The sequence below is a fragment of the Phaseolus vulgaris genome, chromosome 2 (assembly GCF_051622355.1).
Source record: "Phaseolus vulgaris cultivar YP4 chromosome 2, ASM5162235v1, whole genome shotgun sequence".
NCBI classification, from domain to species: Eukaryota; Viridiplantae; Streptophyta; class Magnoliopsida; order Fabales; family Fabaceae; genus Phaseolus; species Phaseolus vulgaris.
In genome coordinates, this window is record NC_143499.1 from 41,291,388 (window position 1) to 41,308,663 (window position 17,276).

General features: G+C 27.1%; 1 protein-coding gene across 1 annotated transcript; it reads right to left on the reverse strand.

Moving 5' to 3' along the window:
- Positions 1-1,741: 1,741 nt before the first annotated feature.
- LOC137812120 (calmodulin-binding family protein) lies at positions 1,742-5,863 on the reverse strand. The gene is made up of 9 exons (XM_068614017.2): positions 5,434-5,863; positions 4,220-4,736; positions 4,016-4,130; positions 3,813-3,878; positions 3,637-3,725; positions 3,455-3,542; positions 3,111-3,350; positions 2,892-2,993; positions 1,742-2,782 (listed from the first exon to the last, which is right to left on the reverse strand). Exons 2-9 carry the CDS (start codon positions 4,690-4,692, stop codon positions 1,976-1,978), a joined length of 1,980 nt encoding a protein of 659 aa, XP_068470118.1. The 5' UTR covers positions 4,693-4,736; positions 5,434-5,863; the 3' UTR covers positions 1,742-1,975.
- Positions 5,864-17,276: the final 11,413 nt, after the last annotated feature.

The following is a 17,276-nucleotide window of genomic DNA, read 5'->3' on the forward strand; positions in this document are numbered from 1 at the left end:
CATTAAAAGTACCAAAATCATCATACTTTCAAAAAATAAAAGTCGAGGATGATTGACTTATATTATATATATATATATATATATATATATATATATATATATATATATTTGGAAGCATGATGGTATCTTCTGGATTTCTGGATAAAGATATCCGTAGTCAAATAGTACAATTTTGGATGAATATCCGTAGACAAACATGATACTTCTGGATACCAATATTCGTTGGCAAAGCTGACACTTCTGGATAGCAATATCCATAGACAAATATGTGTCTTCTAGACATTGGTATCCATAAACAAATATGTGACAAGGACAAAGTTGAATTTATAAATTTAGGTTGGGTGCATATAAAAAATAATGTGGTGCAGGGAGAAATTGCCCTTCTCCATTTACAAGGGGTCCTCTAAATTATTGGACTTTCCTACTGAAATGGGCATTTTGTTTCTGCACCCTTGCAAAAGTGACTTTCTAAGATTATCTATTCCAAAATTTAGAATGAGATTTATGAAACACGAGAAATACACTTTAGAATGAGATTTTCATAATAAAATTTTTGGAACATGCTTTTTAAAATATGATATCCTTTGGAATGCTTTATAAAATATATATGATATCTTTTAAAATTAACTTTTTAGAACAAGATTTTTGAAATACATGAAAAACATTTATAAATGAACTTTCTAAAATAGAATTTCTAAAACAAGATTTTTGAACATATGATAGTTTCCTGAACGAGTTATCTCTCCTCTTCTTCTTCCTCTCAAAGGTGCAGTGGAGAATGAAGATGCAATAATGATGGCACAGAGGTAACGATGAGAGCGACGACGGTGGCATGGTACAATGAGGGTGGGTTATTTTGTCTTTTTATTATTTTTATGGGAGTGCAGTTAGTAATAACGAGGGTGCTAAAAGAAAAAGCCTCAAAAGACAACCTACTTTCTTTGACCACATATCATTGGAAAAAAATTGCCTCCATGGGCTTTTATAAAAACTAATTGGAAATTGCTAGTTTGAAGAGAGAGTGAATACAGTACCATTTTGCAATGGTTGCAAGTACTTTTCATATAATTATAGTTTTGATTATTTCAAAAGGCACAAAAGCTTCAATTGTCTAGTTTACTCTTTTTTATGAAGTTCATAGTATATGTTGTTAATGAAATTGAGATAATTAAGTTTGAGTCTCTTGGTTTTTGGTTACATGAACTTCGTATCTCTGCTACGAAAACACATTCTTTTATCTGTCTCAGGAAGACATCTTGTTTCTGTTAAGTATGATATCATACACAGTATGTAAGTCACGAAAGGTTATGAAGATTATGAGACATTCTCCTACGAAAACACATTCTCCTTTTGAGACATTTTCAATTACAAAGCTGGAAAAAAGATTATAGAATCATTAAGTTCTTCAGAAACCTTTTGTTTACAGAAAAACCATTTCAGATTGGTACCTTGAGCCAATTTAAATGATGTGAGTCCATTTTTATATGAGATAGTTAATATGGGTAATAGGTTTATGCATTTAGGTTTTTCAGTTGCTATAGGAGGTTAAATGATAAGAGCTTCAGGTAAGTCTTTTATAGAAGGATTGAGATATCTTAAAACACCTTATTTTTTCAGTTGATAAAATAAAAATTATAGATACTTGAAGTCCAAACATGCCTCCAGCAGCACAACACAACAAGAATTGTGGATTAGACTTAAATTTGAGAGTGAAAAGGATAATATAAAGTTGCACCTTCAATAGATTATAAATAAATATATAATTGAATTTGAAGCCATGAACTTGTTCCATGGTGGAATTGTAATGGGAGGATAAATAGATCCCAACAATTTTACAATTTTGATCCTATGATGTAGTACTATACATGAGTGGGAAAAAAATGCCTGTGTGAATCAAGGGAAAGAATAACAAAAATAGAATTGTTGGTTACCTATTAACGCAAAAAAGAATAAAACAATGGAGTCTCCTATTCACTCATGAAGTATGAATAACTGGTATCACTGATGATCCTCTGAACAAAGGGGAGCATTCTGATCTTGAATTATTGTGCTCACCTCTTTGAGGCATGTGAAGTGGTTCAATAGTTGTGTCCCCACATAAACTGGCTACATTTGAAAGACTAGAGTTCAACAAAGTGGTGCTTCTGTGAGTAAGGGATGATTTATAGCGGGATCCACTTCTTGGAGACAGATTAACTTGCTCCAAGGCTCGGAACTGAAGCTCACAAGGATAGTCCCTCACACAGCCAATGCGTGGTCCGGCTCCGGTTGTCCATTTGCATGACAACTGCTTCCCCAACTGATATGATTTCATGTCCTTATGTGAGTTGATTCTTTTGAGTATGGACTCTTGTGGAATGGTTTCCACATCATTATCATCACACGAGTTTTTCTCTGCCATTGCATGCTCTAGCTCAGATGCAAATGCTTGTGTTGCTTCTTGAACAACTGAGTGAGGTTCCATTTGGAAACTCTCACAATTTTGTTCAACACCTTTTACCTCATTTTCAAGTCCTTCAAACGCATGACCTCTATTGGGTATTTCAAGTTTGCTAAGTTCTCTTCCAAGAATTTGAAAGTGCCTTGGGCTAGGTGTCATCACCGCAGAAGGCCTCTCGGTTTGAATCAAATTGGCCTTCTCTGCTGCAACTGAGCCTTCAATAATGGTCTCTTCAATCTCCAGGCCATTCATGTTCTCAGTGAAGTCCTCTTCAGAAGAGTGGCTTCTAAGATGACCACTTCTCAGAGAGCGTAATTCATCAGCCTCGTCAACTGGATCCATCTGCATATAGCAAAATGAATTTCCTTAGATATTCTCTCACATCTTGTAATTACATATCTAAACCATTAAAAGAATGTACAGCATTGGTTCTATGTTTTAATTTCCATACCTTGACATCTGAAAGGCTCACATTGTTCTCCTGAAGGAATGAAATAAATTCCTTAAAATTTTCTGCTGTCGGTCGATAATGACCACTGTGTGGCCAAACTGCCTGTTGAAAAGAAACAACAAAATGAGTTAGAGCTAAACACTTAAAACAGTTATCTATGGTGGTAGGACTGTAGCATAAGAGTCATAAATTTATACAAGCTTTCTGCCAGATTTATACCTTCAAGACACCGTGTTCAATCACTAGTCTCCCAGCAGATGATGTAGCTCCTCCAGCCAAGAAGCTGGAATGCTGAAATGAACCTTTTGATTTCTTGCCAACATACAACGTCTTAGATGTGCTAAGGACAAAAATCCACTTGGCATGTGCATCTTTTCCAGTGGTGTTAAGGAGCTCTCCTGACTGCTTGTAGAAAAACTTCCCATCCTCCACAACAACTTCATATGACAACCTTTCCATCTGGAAGAAAGAACAATGAAAATAATTAATAAAATTCTAAATAAAAGATTCTCTCAAGCACATTTATGTATCAGTGGTGTTCATATAAATGGAAGAAACCTTACCGGCCCCAGATATTTAATACACTGCTGTTGAAGTTTGGAACGAGGGCACTTCTCAAGATTTACTTCCTTTCCTTCTCCTATATCTAGCCTGCAATTTCAAACAAACTTAGTTTAAAACTCTGGTGACTTAAGATCTATACACTAGAGTAGCTTAAGTTGTAATATTTTACAAAGAATATTACCAGTAGAAGAAGGGTTCTCTGCTCTGACACTGAAACCACTTATCATAATAGAAGTGTAGATTATGTCCATAGCGATGGCGCGGGTCAATCTATTACACATCAAAAACATTTCAGTGAGTAATAGTTGATGAAAGATTAACAAACCAATACATAAGAAGAAGTCATGTTTGACTAACCGCTTCAAGCCAGTGCTGTAAAGCAAGTTTCTGAGCCTTATCATCTTTTGATAAACCTTTTCCAACCTGCAATGACAAAGAAAAGTTTAATCCAGCTTGAGAGTTTGGACAAGAAGGTTGGAGCATGGTATATTAACCAGTAATCTAATCACCATTACACTTCCAATAAATAAAACTCCTAAAGCTGAATAATGTTAAAGTACCTTAGCAGCTCTAGTTCTGGCTCTAGACCAACGAGAAACTGCAGTCTCGTGTTTCTCAATGTCAAAGAAAGATATGGAGCTGCGCTTGAGTTCAGCAAAATCTAAGAGCTTCCACCTATTTAAAGATTCGATAAAAACATGTTAGAAACATAATAAGTTTTGTAAAAAAGGAAAGAGATCTTTAGGCCAATGAATAATAAGTACCAGCTTTGTTCAACAAGAATTGCACAATCTGCTAGCTTTCTTCTGGTACGAAAGCTCTTGTATACTTTCTGCAATTTAAGCGCAGCAATGTGTTTGGGGCTGCTTGGATTTTGAAGTGCTGATTGGATGGTTTCCTCTTGAGACTCCGACTTGAATGACAGATTATCCATGTCTTTGCTCTTTTTAGTCCTTGAGATAGGCATGTTTTTCTCTTTGTCAAATGACAAAGTGTTGGTGGCCACAATATCATCAATGTCTTTTCTTTTGAAGCTCACAGATGCCTCTATTGTCATCTTTCCAGAACCTAGAGATCTAAGAATGGTGGGTTCTAAATCTTCTTTTTTGAAGCTAACAGAACGTACTGGAGTTTTGATTTCATCATTGCCAAAGTTGATGGATTTTACAACCACAGAATCTAAGCCATCTTCCACATCATTGTACTCGGCAAATGGACATGAGAAGGATATCCCCATATGACAACAAAACCAATCTGCAGAAACTTGTGCAATCCGTGGTCCTGAAAATTGCAAAGTCGGTATTAAAGTACAAGAAGATGCATTTTCCATTTGTCAAACTTGATGGAATAAGTACATCAATAATATGAACAATCATAAGAAACACAACGGTTCCACACCATCAAATTCAGACCGTACTCACATCACAACCGCACAATTCCACCAAGATTAAAACTAAAATTCTTAAGACCCATTTCAAAATGCATTATTCTATTTACTATCATGTAGGCAAGAACAAAAGCATCAACAAACACTCAAATTTTATGCTGCTGCAAAATCATCAGAAACAAAGGAGCACGGATCCGCAAAACCCATCAACCAAACTCCCATTTTAAAAGACAAATCACAGAAAACAGTCTCATATTCATGAAAGGAGAATCTCAAACACAGTAAATAGCAAACCCGTTTCATTCCCTTAAACAGATTCCAAACCAACCAACCAACACATATCAAATATCACAGATAACCCAGTTAAAGAATAGCAAGGATCTAAGAAACAAAAACTTCCACTAAACCATCAACAATAGAAAAAAACTTTATTTTTCTTCACAGGTAGTTAGATTGAGTACAATAGCTTTAAAAAAAAAAACACTCAAGCACCATATGCAGTATGCTATACACATGATTCATTCCACAAAAATAATTACATATTAAAAGAGATTCTTAAAACCAAAAGGAGAATGGAGGGTAGTAGGGTACCTGAAGATTCGAAAGGCAGGAAGGAGAAAAGAAAAGAATATGTAATGGGTTGATGAGATGAGAGAATGAAGATTGATGAACAGTGTTGTTGAGTTAAGGAAATGAGATGTTAGAATGAGTGAAATGGTGGTTTTTGAGAAGGTGATACAGGAAAAGTGAAGTAGGTAACTAGCTTGAACTTGTAATCAAAGGTAATGGGATCCTTCGGTATGAATCACTTCACATATATATATACATATCTTAGGAGAAGAAAGAATAAGATGCAGATGAAGATAGAGAGAGACAGTGTTTCCACTTTCCAACCACGTGGAGTCGAACAAGTATACTCAAATTCCTTTTATTTTATTTCCATTTTTTCTTTTTCAGATTTTTCTTCTTCACTTTATTTTTAGAAGGACTCTGGTCTGTGCCTTCTTCACCAGCACACCCATAACATACTTTCTCATCCTTTTTAGAAAAACGAAAACTTATACATAATACAAAATTAAAAATTAAAAATATAAAATATAAAATTAAATTATTTGAAAAACTAAGGATTTGATAAAATATTTTCATTTGGAGTTTTTATCTTTATAAAATGAAATAAATCTTGGTGAACGTTTTGTTTCACTTTCACGCGTACCCGTTAAATAGCAATCTTCAAATTATATGTAAAAAAAATATAAAAATAGGATTAGTCAAACTGACATAATAATATTGTCGAAAAGTTGTTTTGCAAACCTTGGAGCTGATGACTCCATCCAATATCTGAAGCAACGTCTCTCTATTTGATACCTAAATACAAATAAAAAACTCGTGCTTAATTTTAGATTTAACCTCATGAAATACATTATAATAAAAATGTGTATTATATTAATATTTCCTAGTTAATGTATATACAATTAAGGAAAACAAGTTTTTGAATTTATATGGGGGGGGGGCGATATTTTTTTGGGATTGAGTATATCTCTCTTCAGAAAATGTATAAATTGGTAATCCTAATTATATGGGAGAGATATTTTATTTATGGTATCACAGAGTAAATATTTTACTAAATTGGTAAAGAAGCACTTTATGACCTTATATATTGTAAAAATAATAATTACATGACATTTACCTATCATATTTGGATAGTTTTTTTTTTAATTTTAAAATATATTCAAGAATAAATAAAAATATTAAATTTGTATCTCTTTGTATCTGGTTATACAAAAAAAATTCAATTTTAAAATATAATTAAGGATAAAATATAAATATAAATATTTACGTTATAGATTTTGTTCTTAATAATACTATATAAAAAATATCATAATTATTTATATTATTTTTAAATTAAATAACGGTAATAAAGTTATGGAATAATTAATATTCACTACCATCAAATTATTAATAGAAATTAATTTTAAAAATAAAAAATAAATTAATTATTATATTAATTAAATTAAATATTATTTTATAGATTAATAAAATTATTTGTATTTAAATTAGTTTATATATTAATAAATAGTTTTTAAATTAATCTTTAATTATTTACATTTAGCTGTAACTATAAAAGTTAAAGTATTTGATAGTGATAATAATTTAAAAACTATTTATTAATTTAATATCTTACATTAAAAAAATATTTATTAATAATAGAAATTATTTTAGATTTTAATAATTTTTTATCTTTAGAGTATTTATTTTAAATTAATATAATAATTAATTATTTTTTATCTTTAAAATTGATTTTTATGTTATAATTCTTTTTAATAATTTTAATATATTTTAAGAAATATATATTAGGAGGATTTTCGTCTATATAAATGAAATATAAAATATTTTTTAATTAATATATTTTTTTGTGTATATAATTTTTGTAAAAAGAATTTTTAGAAAAAAATAGTATAAAATTATTAGTTGATGTAATATTTAATAAAACTTATACCAATATAATTTTATTTTCTCATTCTTTTATATAAACATAACTTTCATATCACTAAAAAAAATCATGAAATAGAAATTAATTTTAAGTTCAACAAATAGTTAGTTATTATAGTGACTAAATTAGAGATATTTTATAAACTAAAAAAAATGTTTCAAAATTAGTTTTTATTATTATTAAATTATTTTTAAATTGATATCTAATTAGTTACCAAGGTTTTAACTATCAATTATTTAGATTCTAAATTTGGTAGTGAAAAAATTTATAGCTAATTAGATACTAATTTAGAAACCATTTAATAATAATAGAAAATAATTTAGAAACCAAACATTTTTTTGTCTTAGTCTCATGGTCTCTAATTTAATCACTATAACAACTAATTATTATTTTTTCTCTAAAATTGGTTTTTATTTCATAATTTTTTTAGTGAACTTGTTAAATATTATAATTTGTTAATTAATGCTTAAAAAAATTGATGTCAATAAATACCATGTTTAAAGTACACATGAAGTTATTTTAGTTATCACAATTCATTTATGAATAAAACAGTCTTAATGATATGTTTTTTAGTATTACAATGATTATAACAAACAGTGTATCTATTTATTTCCTTGGCAGTCTTTAAGAGTTTATGCAAATTAGAAAGAAAACATTTATTTTGAATTTTGATTTGACTTGCTGAGATATTTTTGTTTTTTTCTCACATATAAGCTCCAAACAAATTGTGGATAATTTTCTAAGAAATAAGCCTCTTTGAAATGGAGGGGTCATTTTCTTGACAAAGTCTGGAAGTAAAAAAGAATCCATTAATTCCAAGTGAGAAGCAGATTGACTTTATCAAAATCAACCATTGATTAGGTCATGTGATCCATCAAAAGGGTAAAGTAGTTAAAGTGTTTGTTTATCATAAACCTTGACAATTATTCCAAAACTAAGATAATTAAGTTGAATATTCATATACCCACTTCAAAATTCATTTGTGTAGCTCATTGCTGACGACAACACTTTCAATTTTTTTATGCTCATTCAATATTACTTCAAAAATGTCAATTTGTGTGTAAACAAAGTAATGAATCTGAATAGAGAGAAATTTCCTTGTATGTTCTTGGGGTGTGGCTTGAGATTGTATCATTGGGTAATTAATAGCAACAAAAAGTGTTTGCGCTTAGAGTCCAAATAATGTGAAGTGATCACACCAATGACCTATGTTGCCTCTTTGAATGCACAACACATGTTAAGTGTGGTATAGTAAATGAGTCCCTAATAAATGACTTCAGTGGTCTGCTAGTTCACATTTTATTTATTTATTTATTTTATATTTTATATAATATATTTTTAAATAATTACTTTCTTCTATTGTGTTGTTCGAATAATGTAAATATATAATGACATTGGAATTTATATTAGGAATACCTACATATTAAATTTTAATTATTGATTGAAATTGAGTAAACTTATTGTAAAAGTTCCAATCATTTTATTTTGTAATTAAAATATTAATTAATTATTGCATATAAAATATCCTCATAATTAACTGTTTTATTAAAATATTATTTCTTTAAAAAATTAAATATATAAAATTAAACTTAGGTTGTGTTTGGATTGGAGAGTGAATATCTTAGGATAGGGATGGGATGTGGGAGAATTTGAGAATAAAGTGTGAAGTAAATGAGTGTGATTGAATTAAAGTGTGATTGAATTAAAGTGTGTTACATTGGAGGTGTAATAAATGTTTATTGAAATTTAAAAGTGATGTGATGGTTTCGAGATAATTTTGTTTTTTTTTTAAAAATAAATGTTTTTTTTATATTAAATTTGTATTAATTAGATGCCTAGAAGGAATTTATAAAATATGGGGTTTATGAAATATGAGTTTTAGTGAAATGATATTTCTAAATGAAATAAAAAAAATGGACATATATCATCGATTTATATCTTATACCTTTATTTATTTAAAACAAATATTTTTAAATAAAGTTCTGATCTTAATAAATTTATATACTCTCAAGAAAATAATTAAATTAAAACTAATTTTAAAAATAAATAAATAAATAAATTATTTTTAAAAAAGATGAATAGTTACAGTTTTTCCTTTTGAATACTATTATTATAATAATTATTGAAATAAAAATATATTATTAAATTATAAAAAAATTATTAAAACTTATTATTTTTTTTTTAATTTTGGTTTTTGTAAATTTTTTGTTGTGTACATTTTTTTATTGTGAAAATTTATTTAAACTTTAAAAATAATTATTTAAAAGGTAAAATTGTAATAAATTATATTCTTTATATTTTCAAATTCAAATTTTTGATTTAAAATAAATAATTGTTAAATTTATTATATTTAATATTACACGGGATAAAATTTTAAAAGTACATCAAAGAAGAAAAAGGAAATCTCAATGATTTCATTTTATTTATAAAGATTTCAGTGTGCGTGAAATGTACGGTCATTTGAGGAGTTTTTAATCATGATTGGTTTTTTTTTTTTTTTACCAAAATAGTGTCATTTTAAAAAAAATTACAAATTTTGGCAAGTCGTGCTAATTTGACACGACTTCATATGCATAAATTGCCCCAATTTGACACGACTCTGCCATGTCATAATGAAGTCGTGCCAACTTGCCACGACTTCTGTCATGTCATACTTTTTTAAAAAAAAATTCTATTATTTATATATTGGGTTGTAAGTTATATAATGTAAAAGATTAATTTGATACATAATTTTCTAAGAGTGTTAGTTTTAAGGAACAAAAAATTGGATAATTGTGTATCACAATTATGATTTTTTTTTTTCTTAAGTAATAATTTTTTTTATCACAATTCAAATAATACATTTTTTAAACCTGTTTGTTTTTTTTAATGTCATTTATATTAAAATATAAAAAGGTATAAGTAATGTAATTATTTTGAAATAATTAAATAGTTTAAAAATAATTATATAAATTTTAAATAAGTCAAATAATATAAATAATTTGTTATTATTTTGAAATAATTAAATAATTTAAAATTAATTATATATCTAATTTTTTTTTCCTTAAAACTAACGTTCTTAAAAAATTATGTATCAAATTAATTTTTAACATTACATAACTTACTACTCAATATATAAACAATAAAATTTAAAAAAAAAAAAAAAGATGTGGCAGATTCGTGCCAAGTTAACAGGACTTCAGTATGATATGGCAGAATCGTGTCAAATTGGAACGATTTGTGCATATGAAATTGCCACGACTTGCCTAAATTTGTATTTTTTTAAAACGGAATTCATTTTGGTAAAAAAAAATAACCCGTCATGATAAAAACCATGACCATTATTTTTTTTGGATGATTTATAAGAAATAATGTTTTGGAGTTTTTTTTTCATTTACAGATAATAATAATTTAAAGTTCTTAAAAAAAATTGGAAACAAATTGTTTAGTTTCTCAGTGTTAAAAGTCTAAACGAGATATAAAAAATAAAAGAGATATTATAATAATAGGGTATGCAAACGTACGGTGTCGGAAAGTGATGTACAGATATACATTAAGTTGGTGAGAAGATAATATATAATTATATAATTAAACTAACTCTTCTTTCTTATCATTTTTTTATTGTGAAAATTGAAAACGACTGCTTTAGGTGGTAATTAAGGAAACATAAACACGAATCTACGTGTTTCTGTTTCATCTTTCGGTCATTTTATTTATTCTTCTCATTCTTTTCTTATTTTAAATAATTACAACTATATCTATGCCAAGCCACAAGATCTTTCAATTTCACATTCAACAAAGACTATGAATCACAATTATACCAACCACGTGTTCTATTTTTTCATTCAACAAAATCAGGAACCTTCCTATTCCTTCCATTCTCACTTTAACCTTTTTTAGAACTTAATTTAAGAAATAAATGCTGCTAAAATAAATATATAAGTAATAATTATTATATTTTTAAAAGTGGACAATTTTGTAACCTGAATACACCTGTTGGTCAAACCCAAACCAAGGAAAGCTACGCTATTCCAGTAAGTCATTTCAGTACTATTGTCTGTTCTAAAAAAGTAACGCTGAATATTTTAAGAACAAACTTTATAGAAAAAAAAAAGCACTTTTATTGAAATAGATTAAGTCATAATTGATTGAAAAGTGTGAGAAATATTAATTAATAGATAGGAATTTAAAAGAGAGAGAGAAAGAAATTATGAGTGATAATAGATGGACAAAACATTGTCACTTCCAACTGTCATAATATTTGAGATCTGCATGCATGGAACAATGAAGGAGTATAGGGATGTGCACGTGTCAGAATGAGAGTGGGCCACGCTGCGCTGCCACCGTAACTTGTAACACCGTACCGTTTCCCAGACCACAAAATCTCTTCTCCGGTTCCTGCTGTTCCTTTTACACTGTGTTCTATGTTTTTGCTTAGATGCGGAAATCATCTTTGCTATACTACTACGTACACTGTATTCTATGTTATAGGGTCTCTGCATTTCCAAACATTTTATTTAATGTGTTTTTACGATCAACATTTAAAATACGAATATATTTTTAAAAATAACATTATCTTAAAATGTGATTATTTGTAATAGTTTTTTATTTAAAAATAATCCCATTTTTAAATAAATCGTTTTATTTAAGAATATGATTTTATTTAATAGTTTTATTCTTAAGTCAAAATATTTTGTTTAAAAATGCGGCTTTACTTAATAGTTGTATTCTTAAAACATCTTTTACTCTAATAGTGAAACCCATCACTTACGCTTTCATACATATTTTCTTCTTTGATGTTTTGTTTTCTTTTATGTTTATGTTCTCGTGCTTCCTTTCGTTTTCTGCAAGTCTTTATTGTCTTCTTCGTATTATTGTAAGTTCGTTTCGAGTTCTCTTTCTTCTTGCATTGGTGAAGGTCACCATAGTTTCATTGTCTGTTGTTTGAGTTTTTGTTGTGTTGTATTCGCTTTGTCGTTGTTGTCGCGTCGTTGGTGCTTTAAATTTTTAATTTTTTATTAATGTTTAAGTTTAGGATTTAAATTTTTTAAAAAAAAAATAAATAAAAATACGGATATTTATCATAATTATCCTTATAAATCTACATTTAAAAATATAGGTAAATAGTCGATGTCTTTTCTATTTGACTAAGTATACATCAAATACAACTAAAAAATCACTATTTTAAAATGAAAATAATCGCTTTTTTTAATTTTTTTACCATATACCAACTGGTATATTTTTACTTCTTACCTCACATTATAAACATATTTGTTATGAAATTTGGTCTACAGAAGTACATTAAACAACTTAAATATGTACACTATAAAACCCACATAAACGTATCTTATCACGTATTTTAAAATTTGAAAGTAGATATAAGATGGAATGAGTAGCAGTGGTTTTGAAGTGAAGAAATTAATTGAGAAAGATAGATAAATAAAGATTCGAGCAGGAAAGTAGAAGATGCAGCTGTAGTGCATGGTTTGTGAATTAAATAATGTGAGCTGGCCCGAAAAGTGTCGTCCATTTTTGTTATGTTTTGGTCCCTTTTTGTGGTGATTGAGTGGTGAGTGGCCACTGGTGTGAACTCTGAAATGAAAGCGAAAAGAAGAATAAAAAAAGATGGAACGCGGAAACTAAAAGAAAGGGTCAGCATAGTAACACCGACTGAAACTAATGCGATTGAAATGTGGCTGAGTTTTTTGTACGTGTGTCTGTGGAAACAAACAAACTTCCCAAAATTTCAAACACCAAAACTCACGCAAAAGTCAAACTCCACACCCTTTCTTGTTTCACTCTCTCTGACGTTTGTTGGATTTATTTTCCTTTCTACGTTCTTTATCTTCGTAACTACCTTACTCTATTATTTACTCTTTCAATTAATTCACCAATTCAACAACCCATAATAAAAGAACGAAAACGTATTTATTAGTTTGAATTAATACAAGTACTATAAAAAAAATATGATATTAATATGATACAAGTACTTCTGCAAAAAGCACGCTGTTTGTCTTGAAATGTGTGACACCTTTTCGATTTTGGTTTATGAGATGATGTGGTGAGAGAAGAAAACCGTCACAACCTTTTTAGAAATGGTTCAAGATTTGATGTAAGCTACGACAGAATGGTAACGTCGAACATAAATAAAACAAAAACATTAATAAATAACATTAATATTGGCGGCAGCTACATCCTTATGAAAATTTAAATATCATTATTATTATTAGTGAAATGTCAAATAGTTGAAAATGTATTTAATTATTTTTTAGTAGATTTCTTTCTCTCTTTTTCTTTATATTGTCTTGCATGAGTTAAAAAGTTAGCTGATTCAAAAATGTTATTTTAAATATACTTAATAATAAAATAAGAATATATATATATATATATACTGTTATATATTATATATTAACAAAAACGCATGTCTTCTTTTATTATGTAAATTAGAAATTTAACTATTTATTTTATAAAAAATAGCATTTTTATAATTCATTTTTTCTTAGTTTTTTTAAAATTATCTTTAAAAAATTTAGAAGATCGTTCATTCTTGTATATATTTGATTTTGTTATTTGAATACTATTAAACCTAGGTTAAGACTATCTGGTCAAAATTTTCATTTAACTACGTATTTCCCCTTCTTTCATATATATTTAGTTTTTTTTTTCTTGCATGGATTAGATTGTGGTTAGATGTAGGATTTAATAAGTAAATATGGATTTAGGTTAATCTATGTATGTAGTGACGTAGTTGATTTGTGAATTAGATTCCCTCACATGTATAACTTCTCTCTAGTTTTTTTTTAGCAGTGGTTTTGAAAGATGCAATAGCTCAAATTAAAGAAAGTTAATTGAAGCTAATGACTGAAATTGAAAATCTCATATATTGGATGCCTAGGAATAACTTGGTGTAATATTGGATGTTTTTTTTAATGATGTTTTGATGAATAAAATGGGTATAAATAAACCCTTTAAGTTTTGTGCTGTTATTAAGGTATGACAATTGAGTTTTGATTTAGAATATTTGAGATGTTATTTGGTGAAGTTGAAGAATTTAAAAAGTTTATGTTTACATATTGGCCATATTTAAATTGATACAAGTGTATTATTGATATTGATCTAAAATGACATTATGTGGAAAATATCTAAGTTTGATTGTTGAATGAATTATTGAATTGTATTGATTATTATTAATGTTTGGTTTGAGATGTATTAAGGACCTTTATTTCTTAATTATGAGAGTTGTGAAACCTATTCAATTTGAAAAAAAATAATATTTCAAGTAAATAATTTAATAGAATTTTTTTAAGTTTTTTATTAGGTTGAATTCCAAATTTGTAAATATATTTAAAGATTGTTATAGCTTTATGCTTGAATATTGACTAGTTACATGTAGGATGTTTTAAGTGATGCTCTTTTTTATAAGAGTTTGACCACTAAGAATCCAAGTAAATAATTTATTTTAATTTTTTTATTAGATTAAATTTCACATTTGTAAATATATTTAAAGATTGTTATAGTTTTATGCTTGAATATTGATCTAGTTACATGTAGGATGTTAAATTTAAGTGATGCTATCTTTTATAAGAGTTTGACCACTAAGAATTTGAGATAATTAATGCTTCAATGACAATATATTCAAGCAATCAGATGTAGACATTCAATCATCATTTTGGACATTTGAGTGAGAAAAATATTGACATAATTATTTTTTATCTAGAAGGATAACTAAGAACACTTCACACAGGGGTACTTATTCATAAAACATATCCTTTATGTTTGTTATGCTTAAAATTAAATGAGTTGTATGAAATTTTGATAGGATGTTTTATGAAAATTTATGTGCAATAATTTATTGCGAATGAGAATGATGAAAAATAGCAATGGTATTAATTTAATATTAATATCATAGGTAAATTATTGATGTTAAATCAAATGGATGATTCATATGAATTGACTATCATTAAGGAAGTAAAAACATGATTGCTAATATTTTGCAAGTACTACTTGACTTAAGCATAATGAGATTTATGACTCTATTGACAACCCTTATTACTTATATGAAGACATCAGATAGTGAATATCTAATAAAAATATGAGTTTTAACTTCAAGTTTTGTATAAGTTTCAGAAACTACCCTATAGAAATCTAGATTTTTGGTAATGATTGAAATGAAATATCGCTTTATAATCAAATATACAAGTATAGATAGAACAAATGTTATTTGTTGATGTTGATATTAATACTTAATGCAATATTTTAAAAGTTATCTAGTTAAATATGAATAATATTTTATTCATGTTAGATATTGTTGATGAGATTTTTAGAATTATCATTTATTATTATACATTTATTGTGCTAATCTGGATATTATTTGTGTTATCTATTTAACTTTTATGATCATGTTTTTCACATCGAAATAAATTACATACACTAGAAGAAATATAAAATGTGTATAGAAACTATTTAAATAAAATATTTTAAATGTAATATATTTATAGGATTGTATAAATTCTATCAACACTAAATTTTTGGGTTTATAATAAATCTTTTATCTTTATCACATAGAATTTATGCATGTTTAATAAATTCTCTAAAAATAAGGGGAAAGTGGAGGGTTTTCTTTGTTGTATAAGCATGATATACGTATAATATAGGTTAATCTATGTATGTAGTTGATGCAGATGGAGGCAACCTAGTGGTTTAGAAGGATGAATTGTTTTTTGTTAACAAATCATCAAAATTTGAAAACGTGTCCTCTCCAAGATCTCACAAAACACACTTTTAATTGGTCCCACTCTCAATTCTCAACAACCACACCATGCACAAACAATCTCACATCAACTATTACAAAAAAAATGTTTATCTAAGACTACATATATACATCATATTTAATATCACAATCTTATAAAACCTCCACATTATATCAAAACACAAGGTTTGGGGTTTTATTAAGATCATAAAAAAAAAAAATTACTTCAATAATTAAATAAAATATTAATAAGATCTTAATATCTTTGTATTGAAAACAAATTACAATTTTTTTAAAAATATTAATCAAATGAGTTAGAGTACAAGTGAATATAGAGTCTTTTGAACACGCAGTATATCGTTATATATTTTTTTTACAAATAAAAAAATAACAATAAACTTAATTTAAATTTTGTTAATTCTAAATTTATTATTTTGTTTATATGAATATATAAATTAAAGAGTGCATTTATAATTTTAAAAATAAGAAAACTAATATATATATATATACACACATCAAATTTTACTAAATATTACGTTATTGATAACTTTATTTAAAAAATATATTTTTTTCAATTCAAATTATATAACTCTGTACATAATTAAATTTCTATAATTTCATGATTGAAAAAAAGACTTAATTTTTTTATTAAATAAACTAAATTTAATACATAGTATGTTTTTAAAGTATGAATAGATGTCATATGTAACTATCTAAGTCAAATGTTCAATTTATCAAAAAATTTGATATAGGGTAATTTCAAAATATTAAAATTATTAAAATTAATATAATCAAAAATAATTGAGGAAGAGAGCAATTTTCCTTGTCAAGTATTATTCTTGAAACAACTCAATCTTCCAGAGGTATGTACATATAGAAAAAGTACATCATATTAGAAGTGATTTAACATGTAAATATTTAAATTGGTTAAGAAAAAAAAAGGAGTGTGATCACTTGCAGATCTTTAATTAAAATTTGTATATAAATAATTTTTGAAAAAATTATTTGCTGACATATAAATGGTGTATGAATATTTAACATTTGATAAATAGATAGAGACTTTTTTTGTTTATGTTAGTATCGAACCACTTATATGTGATACATTTTTTAATAACTTATATGAAAATTTTAATCAATGATTCATCAGTCAGTACACTTATATTTCATACATCAATTTTGATATTTATTCAATATAAAAAATAAATATTAAGATTA